This window comes from Lucilia sericata, unplaced genomic scaffold (assembly GCF_015586225.1).
Source record: "Lucilia sericata isolate MDLA Ls3-8-SP2 unplaced genomic scaffold, ASM1558622v1 Contig000042F_arrow, whole genome shotgun sequence".
NCBI classification, from domain to species: domain Eukaryota; kingdom Metazoa; phylum Arthropoda; class Insecta; order Diptera; family Calliphoridae; genus Lucilia; species Lucilia sericata.
Genome location: NW_023994080.1, coordinates 1,289 through 23,386, shown reverse-complemented (window position 1 = coordinate 23,386; position 22,098 = coordinate 1,289). Strand labels below are relative to the sequence as shown.

The 22,098-nt window shown below is 35.4% G+C and overlaps 2 protein-coding genes across 7 annotated transcripts in view; one reads left to right on the top strand and one right to left on the bottom strand.

The window, feature by feature from the left end:
- The window catches only part of LOC119614011 (microtubule-actin cross-linking factor 1), a 144,513-nt gene extending 129,562 nt beyond the window's left edge, over nucleotides 1-14,951 (bottom strand). For 3 of the 6 annotated variants that reach the window (XM_037970232.1, XM_037970339.1, XM_037970321.1), the window contains exon 1: nucleotides 14,213-14,948. In XM_037970232.1, the coding sequence (XP_037826160.1) occupies nucleotides 14,213-14,309 (97 nt within the window). In that variant the 5' untranslated portion in view covers nucleotides 14,310-14,948. Of the gene's footprint in view, nucleotides 1-14,212 lie in introns of all 6 variants that reach the window. The other 3 variants (XM_037970346.1, XM_037970358.1, XM_037970225.1) reach the window with 2 other exon arrangements.
- LOC119614264 lies at nucleotides 2,133-7,944 on the top strand. The gene is made up of 3 exons (XM_037970403.1): nucleotides 2,133-4,340; nucleotides 4,405-4,619; nucleotides 7,881-7,944. Exon 1 carries the CDS (start codon nucleotides 2,770-2,772, stop codon nucleotides 4,198-4,200), a length of 1,431 nt encoding a protein of 476 aa, XP_037826331.1. The 5' UTR covers nucleotides 2,133-2,769; the 3' UTR covers nucleotides 4,201-4,340; nucleotides 4,405-4,619; nucleotides 7,881-7,944.
- Nucleotides 14,952-22,098: the final 7,147 nt, after the last annotated feature.

Below are 22,098 nucleotides of genomic sequence, written 5' to 3'. Positions count from 1 at the left end.
TGAAGCCAGAAAACTAAATCTCTCACATTACAACTTTTGAAAAAGTTGTCAAGATGAGGAGTAGGAGGAAACAGTATGATAAGCACTTTACCATTGTCCATACCTTGCGGATCGAAGAGTCAACATTTTATCATAAATTTTTGTTTAACTTCAAGAAAGAGCGAATATCAGCATCTATATTTCGGTAAAATCGAAAACAAGACTTCTAAACGCTTGAGTAAAGGGGAACTATGCGTTTAACCCATAGAATATAGAAGCCTTATACCACAAAATCTCTCACATCATATTTTTTGTAAAAGTTGTTCAGATAAAGAGCAGGAAACAATAAGATAAGATCTCTGGTATTGTTCGGCCCTAATGGAACGAAGAATCAAACATCAAACTTAATTTTTTGTTTATCTTCAAGTTAGTGTGAATATTAGAATTGATTTTGGTGTGAAAAACTCGATGTAAGTTCCAATCCAGACAAGATTATTAAATGCTTGATTCAAGAGAGACTCTTCGTTTACCCTTAACAATCTGACGGAGGAAAACTAAATCTCTACCAGCACAACTTTTGCAAAAGTTATCGAGAAAGATTAGTCCTCTCCCAGCAGTTCGGTGGGACAGTCCCGAATTTCCTATGTAACCTACCACTTAGGGTTGTCCCCATCCACAGACTGCCCAGGTGACTAGCTATTTCAACATGTGCTTGTCCTACGAGGAAGTCAATTGTCACCCCATAGATTACGAATAGACAGACAAAAGGCTTGTTTATTAAGTTCCCCTCTCTCGCTTACAAAGAGGACACTAAAGTGACAATTATCTTCACCCTCGTTTACAAAGAGTGACGAAAGACGAATTAGAGCCAACCAGGTGGTTAGAAGTTAGTAGGAATCACTGTTTTTTCGGATGCATTGACTCTTTGTCGAACTGCTGTGATTAGCCCTAGAGGATCTAATAATCAATTTATAATTTTTGTGTTAATCTACTGGTTAGGGTGGGTTGCTCGCTAGTATGCGAGTTCACTCGGAGGCCTTCATTGTGATACTTTTAGAATTGTCATTCCCTAATATTGAGGAAATGGTTTCCCTCCCTAATTTCGTTGATTACTTGGTTCGTTCGGTCTCCGTGAAAACCAGTCCGTGCTTTTAATAAAACCGATCATGTTTACTAGTGACGCATCACTGAGACAGTCACAGTCCAGATCATGGAAAATAGCTCAACCAAGATAGATAGATTAGATAGAAGGTATTGTACCGATTCCACCTCTTCTTCGTCCAAGCAGCTTCTACAGTAGCTATAACGTCGGTAGCCCATAAGTTCCGACATATGTCCCATCACACAGTGCCCAGTAATTATACAAGTTAGAAGCCTAATCGAGTTCTTACTAAGAGACAAGACAGTCCTATCTGTCTGTCTAGGGACAACCCTTTAGTTGCGCATTCATCAGACCCACATCAACTCAACGTGATGTAGTGCCAATGATTAAATACAATTGAGAAGACATTTCGACTAAATAATGTGTTAACCTTCTTACAGATCTTTAGATTTTCAGGTCTGGAAGTTTAATTTTAATTTCAAACAATTTATTTTAAATAGTATTATAGTAATGAAAAATTTTATTACTTTAGCTAATTAATCAGCTGAAAAATTAAACAGTTTAATACCAATTTTATAGAAATTCGAACAAAAAGTTAAATTCGTTTTGATGATCTTATAAATTTGACAAAAAATAATAAATATATTTCAGATGCCAATAGGCGGATCATAAATTTTAATATTAAGGCCATAAAAGGCGTACGAATTGAAAAATTGAAAATAAAATTCAAATCAACAAAACTAGTAAAGATTTAAGCTAAAAACCAAAATAAAAGAATTAATAAGATTTCAAATGCTAAAAAAGGTGTGAAAAGAAATTCATTGATAAAATAAACTCCAGTCGTTATATATGTTTCAATATAAACTATATCTAGATATGACAGGCTTGTTAGACCATTTGTCAAAAAATGTATCTAGTCAGGTCTGCCTTATCTCGAGCTAGCGTCGTCGTTTTCGACCATTATGTCCAATGTGTCGAAAAAGACCATGCTTAGCTCCCCCTATCCGCCACCTGGGACGCGTCCGATGGGAGATCTATAGAAACATCCGTGTGGAGTTGTCAGATCTCCCATCGGACGCGTCCCAGGTGGCGGATAGGGGGAGCTAAGCATGGTCTTTTTCGACACATTGGACATAATGGTCGAAAACGACGACGCTAGCTCGAGATAAGGCAGACCTGACTAGATACATTTTTTGACAAATGGTCTAACAAGCCTGTCATATCTAGATGAGTGCATGAATCAGGACAATCTTTTATCACATCAGTGGATACATTTTTGACAAATGGCCTACTGATATGTAAAGAGATGGTAGAGTGCTGATATGATTTATGGTACACCTGATAACAGGCGGTCATATATGATAACAGGACTTCTCCTGTTCCCCATGCACAAATCCGCGGACCAAAACTGTCAACCCCACCCCCATCCCCATATTTCCCAATCCACCTAGTTTATCCCTCTTCAATCCAATCCCAATAACCCATTCCCTCATCCCCCACTTGTAAGGTTAAGGTGGTTGGAAGCAGTGCCGAGAACCTGAATGGCTAGTTAGTGGTTAAAGAGGACTAGTCGTTAACAGCTCCCCTCCGATGCCAGGGCACGGATCGGTTGTAATGCTTAGCCTAGCCCACGTACGCCGTCCCTGCGTGGGTCGTCCACCCATTACGCGCCTACTCGTGGGAATCACATGGAGAAAAAAACAAATAAACAAACAAACAACAAACAACCCGTGGAAAGCCAGTTGGGGAAACCTAAACTGGTGGACTGCAAACAGCCTGCTATCCAACCTTCTGGTGATAGCACGGCTGAACGCAGCGAGGAAATCTTGTCCGTAGTGGCAAGCACCTCATCAGCTGCACAAGCCTTAGCTGGTACGCCAGCAAATACCCCTGCCTCGGGCACTGCGGACCAAGCAGTGACCCCCGCGACTTCTGGACAGGTTGGATCGTCGAACTCGATGTCGGGTCCAACTAATGCCCCCTCAACCGCCCTCACGGCTAACGAAAACCCCCCTAGTCGCAAAGATCCATCTAGGAAGGCTTTTGTTCAAAGGCGTGCCGCCATGCGTTTAGTCGAGCGACTTGGAGTTAAGTCGGTCGATACGCTTACCCCGGACGAAAAATCGTCCCTAGATTGGGCTAAAGCCCTACTGGCTCAGCCGGAGTGTTCTGACCCTCCTACAACCTCAGATGCAGCGGACCAAGCTACATCTGCAGGGCCTAAACGGCAGCGATCGGAGGAAGAACATGCTCTCCAGGCAGTCCCACAGCCGAAGACTAAACGTCAGAAGCAGTTCGAGACTCGTATAGTCAATAGACCCTACAGCGAAGTTGCCAAAAACCCGCTGGTTAGGGCCATTGTTGACAAGAGTGTCAACGACGGAGCTATCTCCCAGGATAAATGGTTGATAATCCGTCAAAAAATGCTGGAGGTGTATTGGAAAATTCTCAAAGAGAATCCCGGTCCATCTCCGCAGAATGATGATGCTGGCTGGTACCAAGGTCACATCAAACTGCTGGCGTGCACGAACGAGCGCTCAGCAAACTTGCTTAAGTTGGCGGTTACGTCTATAGGGGAAGTGTGGCCCGGCGCGAAACTTGACGTGATCCCGGTTAGTGAGATACCTCGCAGACCGAGATCAATCACGGTTATTCCGGCGGAACCACACGAACCAGAGGCGATTCTGGCGTACCTTCAGAGTGGAAACCCTGACCTACCTACCCACAATTGGAAGGTAGTCAAGGTCTCCGAACCTGAAGGTGCTAACAGAAAGGCGGTCGTGGTCCTTAATAAGGAATCGTTGCCGTTACTCCGAGAGAAGCAAGGCAAAGTATACTACGGATTTGATAGTATCAAGCTGCGCGTCTACCGGGGTGACGACAAACTAGACCCCAAACCGGTAAGCACGGACGGAGGAAAGGTAGACGATACCACTAACTCTGACGACCAAATGGACGCCCAATCAAGTACAGACTTGATTGGGAATCTATTTGATAGCCAGGGCGAAGTGATTGACGAAGACGAGCTTCTGAAAACAGACCCAGAAGACGCCGACGTCACAATCGTCTACGACCCTGACCAAGATGAAGGTGATCCAAGTGAACCTTCACCACTCTAAAGCAGCTTCAGCTGCATTACACCTCCACCTTGGATATCAAGGGGAGGATATAGCGTTGATCCAAGAGCCGTGGACCCATAACGGCAACATACTTGGAATCAACGTAAAAGGCTATAGAATACTATACGCAAAAGGCACAGGTAACATTAGATCTTGCATACTTGCTAAAAGCACCCTAAATATCTTCATTCTATCTGATTACAGTGATGAAGATACAGTAACCGCAGCATGGGAGACAGAGGAATCCACAATGTGGATCCTCTCCTGCTATATGGCGCACGACCAGACAGACCCCCCGCCAAGTAACACGGTCGTCAGGGCAGTAAGTGCAGCAAACGGAAAACGCATCCCTGTTATTATAGGCGCAGATGCAAACGCACACCATACACTATGGGGTAGCACCAACATCAACACACGAGGTGAGTTCGTATTAGACTTCATTTTAAATCATAATCTTGAAGTAGTAAATAGAGGTTCAGAACCTACATTTGTAGTTGCAAATAGACAAGAGGTACTGGACATAACGCTTGTAAATACAAGTCATTCGCACATAATCCGAAACTGGAAAGTATCGGAAGATTGTTCCTTTTCAGATCATAGATATCTCGTATTCTCAATAGAAAATATACAGGAAAGGAAAACCCCCTTTCTAAACAGAAGAAAGACAAGATGGGAAGAACAAAATCGAATCCTGACAAGTCTTCTTCAAAATACGCCGGAAATAAACAATACAGCAGATATTGATAGAGCTGTAGACAACCTTACACGCTCTCTTAATCAAGCAACAAGAAGAACATGCAAACCTTCGATACCAAAGGGTAAAAGTAAACCTCCTTGGTGGTCCTCGGAAATAGCGAAGACTAGGAATAGATGTCGCAAACTTTTCAATGAGGCCAAAAGATCAGGTGAATGGTCCACATATAAAGCCTCATTGAATAAATTTAAGAATCAGGTTAGGAATGCTAAACGCTGCTCATGGAGAAGCTTCTGTGGTAGCATCGAAAGCTCTTCAGAGACAAGTCGTTTATGCAAAATCCTGTCTAAATCACAAACCGTTCAAGGCTACATCCAAAAGCAAGACGGTGAGTGGACAACGAGTGGACAAGAATCCCTACAGGAATTAATGGACACTCATTTCCCAGGTAACTTACCATTAGATATTACAATGGAAAGACCACAAACGTATTGTCAAACCCCGATCGGAATAACTATAGACGAGGGAATGATAAAATGGGCAATAAACAGCTTTAACCCATATAAGTCACCGGGCCCGGACGGCATAATTCCAGCTGACCTGCAATATAATGCAGAATTAGTTATACCATGGCTACTTGAAATATTTCAAGCCTGTCTTACATGGTCATACGTACCAGAACAATGGACCAAATGCAGTGTGACGTTTATCCCCAAAGGAGGAAAAACAACGCACATTAAGGCAAAAGATTATAGGCCCATAAGTCTATCATCGTTTCTGCTTAAGACCCTAGAGAGGATCATTGACGTCCACATAAGATCGTCAATAGATCCTATGCTCCTATCTCCCTCACAACATGCCTACACCAAAGGCAAATCAGTTGAGACGGCCCTACACTCACTAGTGGGACATATAGAAAAATCCTTGGAATTTGGTGAATACACGTTAGTGGCCTTTCTGGACATAGAAGGAGCCTTTAACAACGTCAAACCCGACATCATCATATCAGCTCTAGAAGAGCTCGGTATTGAGACATCAGTGATTAAATTCATAAAAGACCTTCTTCAACACAGGATTATCCGTTCTAACATGGGAATGGCATGTATTCAAAGAATGGCAATCAGGGGCACACCTCAAGGTGGAGTCCTATCACCACTTTTATGGAATGTGGCCATAAACAGCCTACTAATGAAACTGGACAACCAAAGATACAAGACTGTCGCTTACGCAGATGACGTTGCGGTAGCAGTATCAGGTTTCCATCTGAATACGATATCTCAAAGACTCGAATCAGCACTCAATCTACTAAGTAAATGGAGCGTTGATAGTGGTTTGAGTGTAAACCCTAGTAAAACCGAACTTGTACTCTACACCAGGAAATACAAGATCGAAAATTTTACCCTACCTCGACTAAACGGAGTCGTACTCTCACTTTCGAACAGTGCGAAATACCTAGGGGTGATACTTGATAGTAAACTATCATGGAAGGAAAATATCACAGCCAGAGTAAACAAAGCCTTAATGGCAATGTACATTTGCAAGAAGGCCATAGGAAAAAGATGGGGACTAAATCCCAAACTGGTAAATTGGATCCATGAAGCGGTTATTAAACCTATTCTCTTTTACGGGGCTGTTGTCTGGTGGAAAGCACTGGACAACAACTCCAATTGTATACTTCTTGATAAGGTACTAAGAAGGATAGCAATCCTTATAACAGGAGCACTGAGAACAACTTCAACCAAATCTCTATTCGCAATGCTTAATTGGATCCCAACGGATCTGATAGCCAGAAAACTGGCACTCATCACTGCCCTCAGACTTGATGCCATAAATGCTTGGACACACAGGCCATACGGCCATGCGGCTATTATGAGGGAAACATCTTTCCTCCCGGGCAATATTGATTACTGTATACCCAAACCTTTCCTCCGTAGGGACTTCGGATACACAATATCCGAAAACTCTTCACCGGAGGATAACAGTTCCCCAAGAACCCTCCTGGTATATACGGATGGTTCTAAAAAAGGGGAACGAGTTGGAGGTGGCATTTTTATCCCTGAATTTGGAACTAAAATAAGCTTTAGGATACAGAATAATTGTAGTCCACTACAGGCTGAACTATCAGCCATAAAAAGAGCAGCAAATTGGCTTTGGTACTACAGAATATCAAACAGAGATATTCAAATTTGTACCGACAGCCAAGCTGCTATCAAATCCCTGATTGGTGTATATACTACATCTAAACTAGTCCAGGAATGCCGGGCATCCTTAAACAGGATGGCGAGACATTCAATAATCGTGCTCAAATGGGTACGGGGACACGGGGATTTGACTGGCAACTATATCGCTGATGAATTAGCGAAACTAGGAGCCTCAATGTCCGACAGAGACATAGACATCTTTTGCGGAATACCGCTAAAAGCTTGCAAGACCATAATAGATGGAAAGTTCTATGAAATTTCTCAGACAAGATGGCGTAATGAACCAACTTGTATCAATACAAGGAAGATATGGCCAAATTTGGATAGTAAACGCACGTCATATCTTCTGCAACTAAACCGCCCTCATATCAGCAACCTTGTTGCTGTCATTACGGGGCATATCTCATTGGGAAACCATGCAAGAAGACTTGGAATTCCCCACAACGACTTCTGTAGAAGCTGTCAAGACGAAGAGGAGGAAGAATCCATCGAACATCTTCTCTGTCAATGCCCGGCGCTAGCGGACACTCGATCAGTATATCTAGGAAAACGACTATTTGATGACTTGTCAGAACTATCTAATCTAGGACTGGATAACATAAATGCCTTCATCAGGCACAGTAACTGGTTTTAGGACCACCAAGCCATAATTAAGGCACTCGCTAGTCCGCAAGGACAGACCTCTCAATCTTCTCTTCCACTTCAATTTCTCTTCTATGACTTAATCCTAAACTATCTTCTACTATCCTCTACCCTCTTTCTTTTATATTTTATTATCTTTACAGGTATCACAAAGGGACCAACAGGACCCAAGTGTGCGTCTTTGCAGCCTGAATACCTAACCTAACCTAACTATAGAAACAAAACCCAAAAAAATCCAGTACTGCCCACATTAAAAATTTTAAATAAAAATGCGAAAAAAACATTTTAGGTAATGAGCATATAACTAATATGAGACAAGTTATGAATGATTAAAAATTTTTTTTGACAATAAATAGAAAAATTGTTTGAAAGAAACAAACAAAAATGTTTCGCAATCGAACAACCCACATGAAGTTTTCTAAACAATCAATGATGACGTTTTAGGAGCAAAATATAAATAAAAGTGAAGTCAAGAAGGTTTAAACTAAAGTGCATTAACTATCCTTAAACTCTAAGGGTCAAATAATGATAATAATAAATATTTTAACAAAAAAAAAAAAAAAAAAAAAAAAACAATTAAAACAAACCAGAAAATACATTGTCATTAACAAAATGATGACTGAATAAGGAATGATGATAATTTGGTAAATTACAGTGGGCGTTTTAAACAGCATTTTTTTGTTAAATAAACATTTACATCACACAACAACAGCATTTCTAAATCCATTTCTGTATAAGGTGTTGAATGAATCGATTGCATGTTAAATCAGCAGCAAATATTTAAATAATTTAATGTTTTTTATATAAAATAATTTTAAAAGATAATAAACAAATAAATAAAACCCTGAATAGTCTAGAGTTAAAATAGAATTGGTATAAAAAACCTTAATGTTGGTGTTAAAATAGATCAAAACAGTTAAATATAGTTATGAATGAATAACAACTAAAGGGCCCTTCAGACGATCACACTTTACGTACGACAAGTCTAATGATAAAGTAAAATGAAATTCCATCCGTATGACAAAAAAGAGAATAAAAGTCGTATGATTTATATTTGTCGATTTATATCAGCCGCCGCTGATCATTTTGCATCGGCTTGTTTCTCTGATGAAGAGAGCCATACGACAGAGATACAAGCCGAGACGTCTCAAATCGGCGGCGGCTGGCAGCCGGTTATATTTTGCAAGCCACGCCGCCGCCGAATTCTTTCGGCTCAAAAGCTAAGCCGGCTTAAACGTAGCCGCTGATAAAGATTGGAATCGCACATGTATTTCAGAAAATAATTTCACCTATTTGAACGGAGTTACCATTATTTTAAATTCTTATGGCAAATTGAAAAGAGTTGCCACATAATATTGTGCTAATATTAAAATAGTGAAAACTGCTATAAATGTCCATTTTCTGCAGAAAAAACTTATAAAGAGACAGGTTTCTATATAATAGACTATGATAAAGAGATTTTTCATTATAATAAACGTTTTTAAGGTCAATTTCTGAAGAAAAAGTTAAATTGAGCCGACAATTTAGTCGCCGACGATATTTTCTATAATAAGCCGCCACCGCCGACTTAAAATGATTGCGCCGCCGCCGACGATGATTTTGCATCGGCTTGTATCTCTGCCATACGACTATCAAATTTTCCATCCGTATTTTTTCTCAATATGTGATTGTTTCATTACATATTGCGTTTAGACGATCCCATACCTTATCTTCTACACAGATCATATTACTTGTGTGCTCGTGTGAAGGGGGCTTAATGCAACAAATCAAATTTTAAACTTTAGTTTCAATATGATTTGAATTATTTTAAATTGATTTAAAAAAACTATTGATTTTTTTAAAGATTCAATCATCCATTTATACTTTATATCATGGTCAATATCAAACGCTCTAAAGTGTAACAATTGTTTGAGTAAAATAATTGAAAAAAAAGTATTTAATTATAATAAAAACAAATTAAATATTTCATTGAAACAATGTAAGTTGCAAAAAAATATGTATATTTATATTCAATGTCTTCTGGTTATTTATTTGTTTTCAGAGGAGAAAGAAAACGATTAAAACTAGTTTGTGCAGGCGTTAGTTAAACTATTGAAGTACATTTTTGCTTAAAGTATCTAGAGTTTTCTGAAAACACACATATCATCATCAAGACTGTGGGTGCAAAATCTATTTTTATAAAAACTGGTCCAGGGCTAATTAAACTTATATAGTTTTGTTTAATTTACAAAAAAAAAAACTACATTTTTATTGTTAATGATTGTTTAATAATCTTATAAAATAATTGTTTTTACTGTAATTATTTCATTTACTATTTCTACAATTAAATATTTATATGCCCTTTGATCTTTAATAATATCGAAATTAATCAATTTTACTCTCCGTTTATATAAGACCAGAAAACCTTTTCTTAATCACCTAAAATACTTACTATATACCACAAATTCCTTCAAAACTTTATACGAGCTCATACAGAATATTTAGGAAAATAGCTGAACATTCGTATAATTTATTAGCAACAATACTGCGGATCCAACTTCTCTATTTCACAATGTAATAAAAACTGATTTAGCAAAGCTATTATAGGTAACAGATTACATTGTTTTGTGGCCATAAAATTCCATTTTAATCCATGCACGATATGGGTGATTTCAAAAGAAATGATTAATAATATTCAAGACCTCTTTTTATATACTACTTGTTACTTAAATTGAGAATTTTATATCGACATCTATTTTTGTTTACTATTTTCTGAGTGTAGAGGTATATAGACCGAATGACCACGAGTAGTCTAACTTATTTATAAGTACGAACAGTCTCTAGATCGATTGAATTTAAAATTAGTAAGACACGCGTGAAAAACGTTTCTGATGATGTGTAATCGAGAAAGTCTTAAAAGAGAAAAATAATCTAGACTAAGAATATATCCACACGGACTGAACTTGTATCAATAACTGTTTTCTCGTAAAATGCGGCCTTCATACAAAGGGTGTTTCAAAAAAGAAGTTTGATTTAAGCTCTTTAGACATCTTTCTTTTGGATTATGGTAAATCGCTGGTCTATGCCACTAAACAGACAGACTAAAATCGAAAATTATGAAAATTCTATTCAGACATTTGTATGATGGCGATTCCTTAAATAATCCCCAACTAACTCACAAGTCATTTAATTTAAAAGATTTACAATAAAGTAACCAGGGGAGCATGAATATTCCATTTGCAGTATTTTCATCGGAAAGTTAATTTCCCCGGAACTGCATCAGGGCGTTTAAAATCTCGACATATTCATTCGATGTTATCGATGGACAACATAATCTGTCCCGAAATAATCCTAAATTTTGTAGGATGTTGACAGAAAAAACTCGATGTTTGATTAACTAAGAATATGCTCTATAAAAATTGGTAATTTGGGGTTTATCAGATCGACTGGTACACTGTTTTTCCAGTTCTTGATAATAGTTCGTCATTAGATTACTTATCGATGGAATGGACTATTGTGTTTGGAATATTTCTGATATATCACTCGGAGTCCTATGAATATCCTCCTTCAAGTATCGACTATTTCTTTGTCTATACTGACGAGTCAAAGACAAATAGAAAAGTGGGCGGTGTCATCTTCATTGAGGAATGTGAATCCAAAATCTCCTTTAGAGTTTGGACAATTCTACTATTCTTCAAACTATGGGATATCCCATAGGGATACCAAAATATAAATATAAATTAACGGCCAATATCTCACACTTCGGTTATCGATCCGAATTATGTTTTATTTTAACTAACGGTTAAAATAAAACATAATCAGACATTGAGAAAATGGGGATAAAACTGGTCTATGAATGTAGGGCATCTTTAAATAACGGAAAATATAACCATGATAGGTGCACTAGACAAAGATCAGTTTAAGTGCGCAAGGTACCACGCCCACATATAATACATTACCTACTATTGTAAGCTAATAATATTGAAAAAACTATAACAGAAAGACGCCACAAATTCTACAACTAATATTAGTTTAAATATAAATATTTTGGACAAAAATAGGCGCTCTAGCAAATGTGGGTGTGGCACCTCTCATATAAAGTAAATACTAAAATCTGAATATCTATAAGACCAGAACAGTTAAACTTCTAAAATTTTGTACTAATATCTTAAGGTTCAATATGAATATTTTTGACAAAAATGGGCGATCCATCATTAGAGGCGTAGCATCTTCCATATAAAGTGGCACCTCCCATATAAGTTAAATATAAATATAAAATCTGGGAAATCATTGGAGAATATTGAAATTTTGCACGGGAAATATTGAAATTAATTTGAACAATGTGGAGCAAAAATGTCCGGATTAAAAATAGGGGCGTGGTACCTCCCATAGGGATTAAATACAAACATTCGTATATCTAGGAAACTAGTCAAATTTTTCAAATTCTAATTTTGCACGAACAACATTGACATCCATGTAAAAATTTAGATAATTAGTTGGCGGATAAGCAATAGAGGCAGTGGCTATAAATTAAATAGAAAAATTCGTATATCCGGGAAACTATTAGAGCTAGAACCCTCGATAAACTGTTTTCTATTTATATTTACGCCTATCGCCAATAGAAGAGAAATTTTTGATCCCTTGAAATTTTCATTCCCCTGGAAGGTAAAATTGTTATCGTGAACTTGTTGTTAACAATTCATTCACAATAGTTGATTTTGTATGGAACAGCTGTTCAATGTTTACAAAATTCCATCAACAAATTTCACAATAGGGGAATTTTTTTCACGACAAAAAAGTTAGTGAACAAAAAAAGTGAAAAGGGAACATATTTCTCGTGAAATTTTGATTGGGATAAGGGTTATTGTATTGTTTTGCCTTTAATAAATGTAACAGCATAGCTCAGGACCAATGGTCATGCGAGTATACTTGCTCAATCGCTAGAGCACTGTGACCTCGTATAGATGCATCCATATCAGTCTATCTGAAAGGTCCTTGTAAATTGCCGTTAGGTGTTCTGATATCAGTTATCTCTGGTCTATGTTCTTCACTTTTCTCTCTATAATTCTCTTACAGGCATACAAAGAGCCATTTTGGATCCCAAGTAAAGTTGTATGGCATTCTGTGAAACCTAACCTAACATAGCATTGGAAGAAATAATAACTTTTACTCATTTACAAATGTACGCTACTCCACCTAGAGATATACCCCTAAAGGTCCAGCATTTGGACACCATTTTAATTTGTTTTATTCGATTAAAGGAAATAATAACCTCTAAATCTAACGTAAATCCCCTCAGAAAAACCTCTATTGTACAGGTCGGCTATAATATAATTTTTTTACTATGCCCTCATATGTATTTATAAATAAAAATGCAAAAATATAATAATAAATAAGAAAACTATGTAATTTATCTACACAATACAAATATAAACAATAGAAACAAATTTTTTAGCATGAAGTCACAAGTTTGAAAATTTATTCATTTCAATTAGCGGAAATTTAAGCGGCATTGCATGCTACATTTTGTATTTGTAATTACAAATTATCTGAAAAAAATTAGAACATTTGAATTGAAAAAGTATGAAAAGAAAATGTATGACAAAAAAAAAATAGAAATTGTAGGAGGTAAATGATACACCTTCTACCTACTTACAGCAGCCACTAAAACTACCAAACACATCACACGTTCATGTTCTGATTTAATCATAATTTATTATACAGAATAATAATGTAAAAAATAAGCATTTTTTTGTTAAAAAAATAACACACATACTCCACTGAGGAATTTTAAATGTTTTATGTCAATGTTATAAATCACTTTGCCCTACAAAATTTTGTCTGCATGTTCGTCGTATAAGGAATTGAGATTTAATTGAAATTTCTCATAAAACACATGCATAATTATGACATTTTAATTTTCAATGTGAAGCAGCAGCAATTTTATAAAAAAAATAACATTTCAAGCATAGCAATTTTTTCCTTATTAAAGTGGCGATAAAATAAAGCTAATTGATAAAGAAACCTTAAATAATTACAATTTACAAAAATAACAATTAATTAAATACAACTTCAAGAGTTGATCTGACAGTAAATTAAATTGTATTGCCAAGCAAACCACTGCATGTCATAGCCAAGCACTTTATTAGTATGACTTGAGGAGCTTTCTTGCAATTAGGGGTTTTCATTTAAGCGATTATTTTTCACTTCAGGGAACTTCAGAAACAAAATTAATTTTTAAAAATAGTTTGCTGGGATAAGGGGATTTTTTCTTTAAAAATTTGGAATTCTTGTTATAAAAACCCTACTTGCAACTTTAACAAATTTGCATTTAACTCAAAGATTTATATTTATTAATGGATATTTACAAACAAATAAAATTACGTCACTTTTAAAATATTTGCAAAGGAAACAAGTTTTTTTTTAAAAAAACAGGCAATAAAATGCTTTAAATGTTGTGTAAGAAAATATTTAAAATTAATATTAAAACACTTACCAGCTATACGCAATACAGCACGATCGGCTGGATCCAATTGTAATATGCTTAATGGTTTATCCTTAGCCCATTCGCTAAGGCTTTCACGATCCATCATAATGTTGGCGGCACTACCAGTCGAGGCATAGATGCGTCTGCGTTTGTTAAGTTGCGGGCAGCTGCCACCGTAGGCCCCTGATGTTGATGGTGCTGCGGCAAATGAAAAGTTTCCCTCTTTGTCCGCCAGTTTGGTTGATGTTCGGGTTGTGACCCGAATTTATTGTCTTCGTTTTTAATATTTTCCCACAAGTGTTGCCTCGTATTAGTCAAATAAATAAAAAAATGAGCACTTTACAACTGAGACACGATCAGCTGTTTAGTTCCTTTGTTGTGTCTTTTTAGTTTTTTTCTCCGTAAAACCTTGGTTGTACAATTTACTGCAAACTCATGATTGCTTTTATCCAGTTTGTGAAAGTTTTATTTCCTTTGAATTCCGCTCTTGCAATTTGAAATGATCTCAATAAGAATTGTGTTTTATTTGGCTTAACACGGCTTAAAGATCAGTTTACAGTTTTGGTTCATTAAGTTGTTCAATTTTGAAGTCATTTAATAACTTTTCGTTTAAATGTTCATTTTGTTTGAATAGTTAAGTAGAAAAAAAGAATATTTGTTTTATTCTTTTTTTAAGACAATTAAAGGGTTTTTGTTGAATTTGATTTTTCTGTTTGTCTCCAAAATAAAATTGCTTCGTTTATTTTAGCTGAAATTTAGAGGTAAAAAAAAATAAGTTAAATAGTGTTAAATAAATATTGAATAAATTATTCTTAAGTAGTTCTGTCCTATACATTCGTATGTTATTCATTCATTAATAATAAAGTTTTTGTTTTGTTTATTTAACATTTTAAATAGAGTAGTTTTTATGCCAAACTTTATAAGACATTAAGGCAGTTCTTTCTCCACCGTCATTATTTATTAATATTAAAAAGTCTCTTTCTCTAAACACCGTGATTCACAACTTATATTTAAATATGTTAATGTATTTATTTAAGGGAAGACTCGAACATCTCACATATTTAATCACTAACTTATTAAGTATTCAAAGAATTGAATTAAACACAAATTTAAATAGAATTAACAATGAGTAATAAATGAGTTATGTATTAATATTAATTTAATTTTAATTATTATTTTGAACATTTTAAAAATGGCAGAATAATGCAACATGTGTGCATAATTCTTAATTACGAATAAAACTGGTCGGGGCAGATAGAGAAATGTTTTAGTATTTATTCTTTGGTTTTAGTTATTATTAAATTTTAATTATAAAGTACAGAAAAAAAATGATTTTTAATTTCAAACAAAATTTAAGAATTATTTGACATTACTTTAATTGAACAATTAAGAACTATCCCTGGGTCATTTTTGTTCTCAAGCCATAGTAGGGTTAATCGCTATTTTGTAATATATAAAAAGTTTGATAAAATGTTAACTTTGACCTTGATGGCTAAAATTCGTCTTTCTATGAAACTGTCAAAAGAAATATATATATATATATATATATATATATATATATATATATATATATATATATATATATATATATATATATATATATATGGTCACGGGTATTATCTTACAATCTACAAAATCTACATTGTCCTGCGACATGACACGAGTCTGAATTAGTATTACAAAACCGCATACTATGGATTGTCTTTGAGAAGATCGTCTTCGCAAAGTGTATTCATTTTCGCTGGCCAAGTTATCGAATATCGCACATGATCAACGAACGAGCAACAGAAGAAACGTACCCAGGTCAATTGCAAAAAATCTAAAAATATATTGTTCCATTTCTTTACAGAAAATAATCTTAAGGGTCAAGATCCTTTATTGAATTTCGATAACACTGATATAGGGCACTTTATGACTGGCGCTTGTCTGATTATAAGGTAAACCCACGTAATTAATGAAGTAGTAGTTTGGACGAAGAATAAGTCGTTCTATGTAATGATCTGTCCCTAGGATATTGCACTAAGGAATCTAATCCAATTTGTTAAAATTTCATTCCAACTGTCGGGGAACACAGGATTCACAATAGAGGATCGATGCTTTACTTTACGAAAAAAGAATTCGTAGCAACTTTGTTCGTAATATTTACGAAAATTTCGTTTATAATACGAAATATTATTTCATCAAACACTTTTCTAGTTTTACGAAAGTACAAAAATTTACGAAACAAGCGATAACACCTTTAGGGATATTACCCCTTGGATAACGTGATACATCTCATTAACTAAATTTTAGTTTTCCTTCGGAGAAAAAAAAGGAATGTACTGAAACGATTAATAATATAATATAGACAATCTCGCCATTGACTTATTCTCTTATTCTTATTGCAATTCCGGGTAAAAGATTTGCTACCAGTACCTCTAGTCTGCCGAGACTATAAAGTGGTGATGATCAAATGTATCCTCGGCCATAGAACCACCACCGGTCCACGGGAACCGTTAGCCCGCATGGCAGAGTTTCGGACTTTTTCTTGTCGCGGTTATTGAAGAGGTCCCTTGGTGGTGCACGTGGTGGCTGTGGTTTAAACCCAAATTCGCTGGAAGAGAATGTCGGTTAAAAGAGTGATACATTTTGAAATCTATAATTAAGGATAAGTTCCCATAGAGAAGTGACTGTGGGACTAAGCATTGGAAGAAATGAGTAGACGGGGTTTCCACCGCCCGTATACCTAGAGTGAGTGTTGTTCTATATAGGTGTGTCGAATGAATAAAAAGTATGCTGTGTTGAATGTTCAGGGAAAACTCTGTTCATACCAGATTTACCACAGTGTGTTCTCTGTGAGTAAGAACAAAGACCTCAGCTTATTTGATGGATTCGTATTTCGGCCTACCTAATATGCCTTTAGGTGCTGTTTCCGACTCAAAAAATTCCATCCCATCTGGGTGGTTGCAACCGGAAGAGATGTTTTTGCATCTCGGAAGTTAAGCAAGGGGGCAGCAATGGTCAGAGAATAGACACATAGTTCGAGTACCTGAGTAAAGTGCATGTACATGGAACGGACGAACCACGTACAATAATTCCTACCTGCGTTTTAGATACGCAAAGAGGCGTTGGTGAGTCATCAATGAAGCTCAACCTGTGGGAGAAAAAGACTAAATAAGGCGTAAACTACATCGACATTCTCCCTTGTTATGTATTTAAAAACCGGAACTTGTGATATATAGCAAAGGACTCTGATGTATGAAGCATTCACGAATATTTTCTTCTTTAGAACACACATATTCGATTAGATTCTTGCAGATTGACTACTTTATCAAAGATCAAAATATTTTTTTTAACTTAAACAATCATAAAAACAAACTATTTAAAATAATTCTAATGATATTTTATTATTCACATTTTCAATTGAAATATTTATTATTTAAAATTAAAGAAAATGGTAATATGTTTGCACTATTCAAAATGTGTCTAATAACTTCGCCACAATTTCGCCTAAACGATAGGCAACACATTTTACTTTATATTTTTAATTTTACATTGTCATGCGCTTGAAATTTCCTCTACAATTATTTCACATTACTTTTACGGTATAAATGACGTAAGTGCTTACGTTATTGAGAGCCTATGAAGTGGTTACTAACAGTGTTGCCAACATTGGTCAAGCAAAACGCGCGCAAAAAAATTAAAAAGGGGTAAAAAAGCGTAATTTTCTAACTGAAAATGGGTAAAAAAGCACTAACGTTTTTTAGTCAAATATTGTTTATTTTAATAAAAATTGCACATTATTTCGCTCATTTCCTACAAGACTCCAAAATTCGTTTTTTAGAACATTGGGCTACAAAACAAAACATGCGTCATACTAAAGTCTTTCATCTGTGTGAGTTAGATTTTTAGTAACGTAAGAACTAAAACTAATGTTTGACGAATATTAGATAAATAAGATGAGAAATTTTCAAATTCCTTGATTTGTTTAAAAGTTATTTTAAAAATAGTAAAATGTCATTAAACATTCAAACTGACAGGCACACTACCAACTGGCGAACAGATGTAACCACACCCAAATTGTAAAATTGTACAAAACTTATGAAATATATATTTTTTTTTGCAAAATCTATATATATTATTTTTAAGTTTTTTGAGTTCTGGAAAAATTTTTAATTTCACTGATAGTTTTCTTAACATTATAGAGAAAATGTTTAATATTAATTAAATAAATTACCTCCTGAAATTCACAATTATTTTAAAATATTTTAACAAGTAAGAGTGTTATATTCGGCTGTGCCGAATCTTATATACCCACCATCAAATCTTATGACGTAAAAGGAATGCTTCTCTGTAAACATCAGGGAGATAATGCTTAATTCAATTATGTACGTGATCTTCGAATTAACAAAATATTAATTTTTAAAAACAAAATATATATATATCAGAGGTAGTGTCAATTATGAACTGTTTGTCGTAAAATTTGGTAGAAAGACTTCGTTTCGAATTTCATTGCTGATATCGAATTTTTAATTCAGACATAAGCGTAAAAGTTATTATCTAAAGGGGAACTTATATGGGGTTGGGACAATTATATATCGATACCCATAAAATTTTGTACATAGATTTTGTTTTGTTGGTCAGTTATATCGTCATAAAATTCGGAATAAAGAATTATAATAAAAATCTTTTTATTGCGAGTACAACGATGAAGTAATCATGGAGGCTTTATATATTAGGGATAGGTTCAATTGTGTAAAAAAATTGTATAAAACTTATTTTTTGTCAATTTTCATCGCTGTACTCATATTTTTAAGGGGACCTTGTTTATATTTGTTGTTGTTTTTATTATTGTATCTAGCTATTGTTATTATTAGACGCTGAGTGTGTCAAACAAAAATGTGAGAATGTAAAAAGAGGAAACATGAAGAAGAATCGGTGTTAGTGTGTTTGCCAAAGTCTGTCTTCGAGAAGAGTTTAAAAAAAGACAAACAGGTGCTTTTTTGTGTGTGACATTTGTTGGAGAATATTCAATACCAATCAGACAGTCATGAGCAATTTTATAGTAATGACATTATTTTCATTGTTAAATTAAAGATATATTTTCCTATATTTCACACCATTACACGCCGGTGGCAATTTTTGTAGATGGTGCTAGAGGTCCATATACAAGCACTTTTCCCAAGTACTCAAGCTGTCTAATCTCCGACCATTTCTGCCCCGTAGCTTAACTTCCGAGCTGCAAAAACATCAAGTCCGTTTACAAATACGCAGATGGGATGGCTTCTGTTGAGTCGGTAGACCGAAACACTAATCCAAAAAACCGACGACTTGCAAAATTTCTGTACATGGTTGTGCCCTTCCATGTACAAGCACTTAGCTCAAGTACTCGAGCCATCTAATCTCTTGCCATAGTAGCCCCGTTGAGGAATGACAGGTATTATGAGTCAAGCTCAATCAAACCCCGACAATGAAAAGGCAATCACTAGTTTAGAGTCAATAGACAACATAACACCTAACCCGATTGATGTTATGACAAGTACTCATATCCCTATAGCATTCTCATCATCTAAAGACTTATCCCAATGCATTCCTTGACCTCTTTAGTCGCCCAACCACACAACTGAGTTGGCTCTGTTGTTTCGGTAACAGCACCTAGGGAGATAATTGGTAATTCGAAACACAGATCTATATTTAATTTGCCAGACTTATTTTAGTGGCCACAAGGACCTATTGCGAAAATTAAGCATGATTTAGAGTAAAATCCTACACTCTCAACCATAAATGAAAATCGGCGATAAATTAAAGATTTAGGTATTAACAACTCCGCCAACATCTCACTTAGTTTCGCCAAACATCCATCCAACTTCTCCGCCACTCCAATCGTCACTCCATCCGACAAGAACTCAGTATGCCTCTCATCCATCTGATACAAGTATAACCCGTAGTACTGGTTCGACCCCATGTCAAATCATTCAAAGGAAAGGCCGAGGATACATTTGATAATCACCAGTTTATAGTCACGACAGACTAGAGGTACTGGTTGCACCTCTTTACCCCGGGATTGCAATACACCAAGATGGGATCTGTCATCATAAAATCATGCCCCGGAAGGGACCTCTTCAGTGGGTTATCTGTTGTCTCGGCAACAGTTTCGAACTTATCCAGAATTATAGACTTGACCGCCCGACAGACTAGAGACTACCCCGGGATTGCAATACACCAACATAGGATCTATCATCATGGAAACATGCTCCGGGAAGGAACTTCTCTGTGGGTTATCTGTTGTTTCGGCAACATTTTCGAACTTATCTGGAATTATAGACTTGACCGTGTATAAGTCTTTTAACCATTATTATCTTCCAGCGAGTTTGGATTTAAACGACGGCAGAAGGGTCGGACCTTTGTAAGACCAAGTCCGAAACTCTGTCCTGTGAGCTACCGGTTTACATGGTAACAGATTCGGGTTCGAACGCTTGTCTGATTCGACCCATTGTCAAATCATTATAAGGAAATACCTAGATATTAAAGGTTTTGTAGCACCTATTCTCCCTCGGATTGCAATAATACCAAGATAAGGGAAGATCATCGCGGTAACATAACATTTATAGGGACAGCAAAGCTGCTATTAAATTTCAGATCGATGTGTTTTTCAAATGGAAACTAAGGCAAGAATTTAGGGTGTCAATAAATGAGATGAAGAGAGAACAATAACACTCTCATTATTATATTCCTATAGCGTGCTATGCATTGGGATTGATCGATCACATTTAGGCACACTTTTCCAGTTATAACCGTAGATTTTGAATCTAAGCTAGACTCTTTTATGTACTAATGTTGATCTGATGACTGTGCGAATCCAAATCTAATTTGGGGACTTAACTTAAACTCAACAAATTCTCTTTATGTATGTGAAATTTCATTCAAGTAATTTTTTCTATAACTCTGTGCGTTGGACTAGATGTAAACATATTCATAGGATTTGACTCTCCAGAGGTATTGTGTCTTATACATCATTCGTTCTATATTATTCTTCTTTCATCTATTCCTTATATTCTATTTTGAGACTTTATCCTTTTTCTAGTGATTCTTAGCGAAATTGTGCTATAAACTTGCTCATAACTGTCTGGCATAAATTGTGTTTACCTGTTGTAGCAAGTGTCGATTTAAACTTAATGCGATTATATTGTTTCTTCTTCGTTTACGTTTTTGAGGTGTGTTGTTGTTTTTGTTATTTAAAGAAGAATAAAAGAAACTAAAACAACAACAAATGTTTGACGGAAACGTTTTAGACTTAAATACCATGTGTGTAAATAGCTTTTATGAGAATTTTTTAAGTATTTTTTTTTTTTAATTTTAATTTTTGCATGCTGTTCATTTTTTTGCTAATGATTGCCCACCATTCAATATAAAACATGTAGCAAGTGTTGCTTATTTTTTTTTATTATATTTTGTTGTTTTTATTTAATTTTTTTATTTATTTTTGGTAACTGACTACCGTTAATTTATTAATGAATGCGGCTGAAAAGGTAACAAACACACATTATAAAACAAAAAAAAAATTAAATAAAACTCACGTTGGAAAATAACAAACAAAATACACGTTATGTGTTTGGAATTCACATTTTATTTTATTTATTTTTTTGTTTTTTCTATTGTTGACGATTTGGTTAAATTTTATTTCGCGCACATTTTAGGGATTTTTTATTTTTTTTATTAGCCACATTAGATGTCTGATACCAATAATAGTTAATGTTTAAAATGCTTAAAAAGGTTTAAATAAAGAGAGCGAAAAAGTTAATGATTTTTTAAATAAATTTATATTTTATAATCGTTGTTATCGTTGATGTAGTTGTTGTTGTTTTAGCTGCTACTTTTGGTTTAATTACAGTTTACATAATGTTGTTTTTAAATTT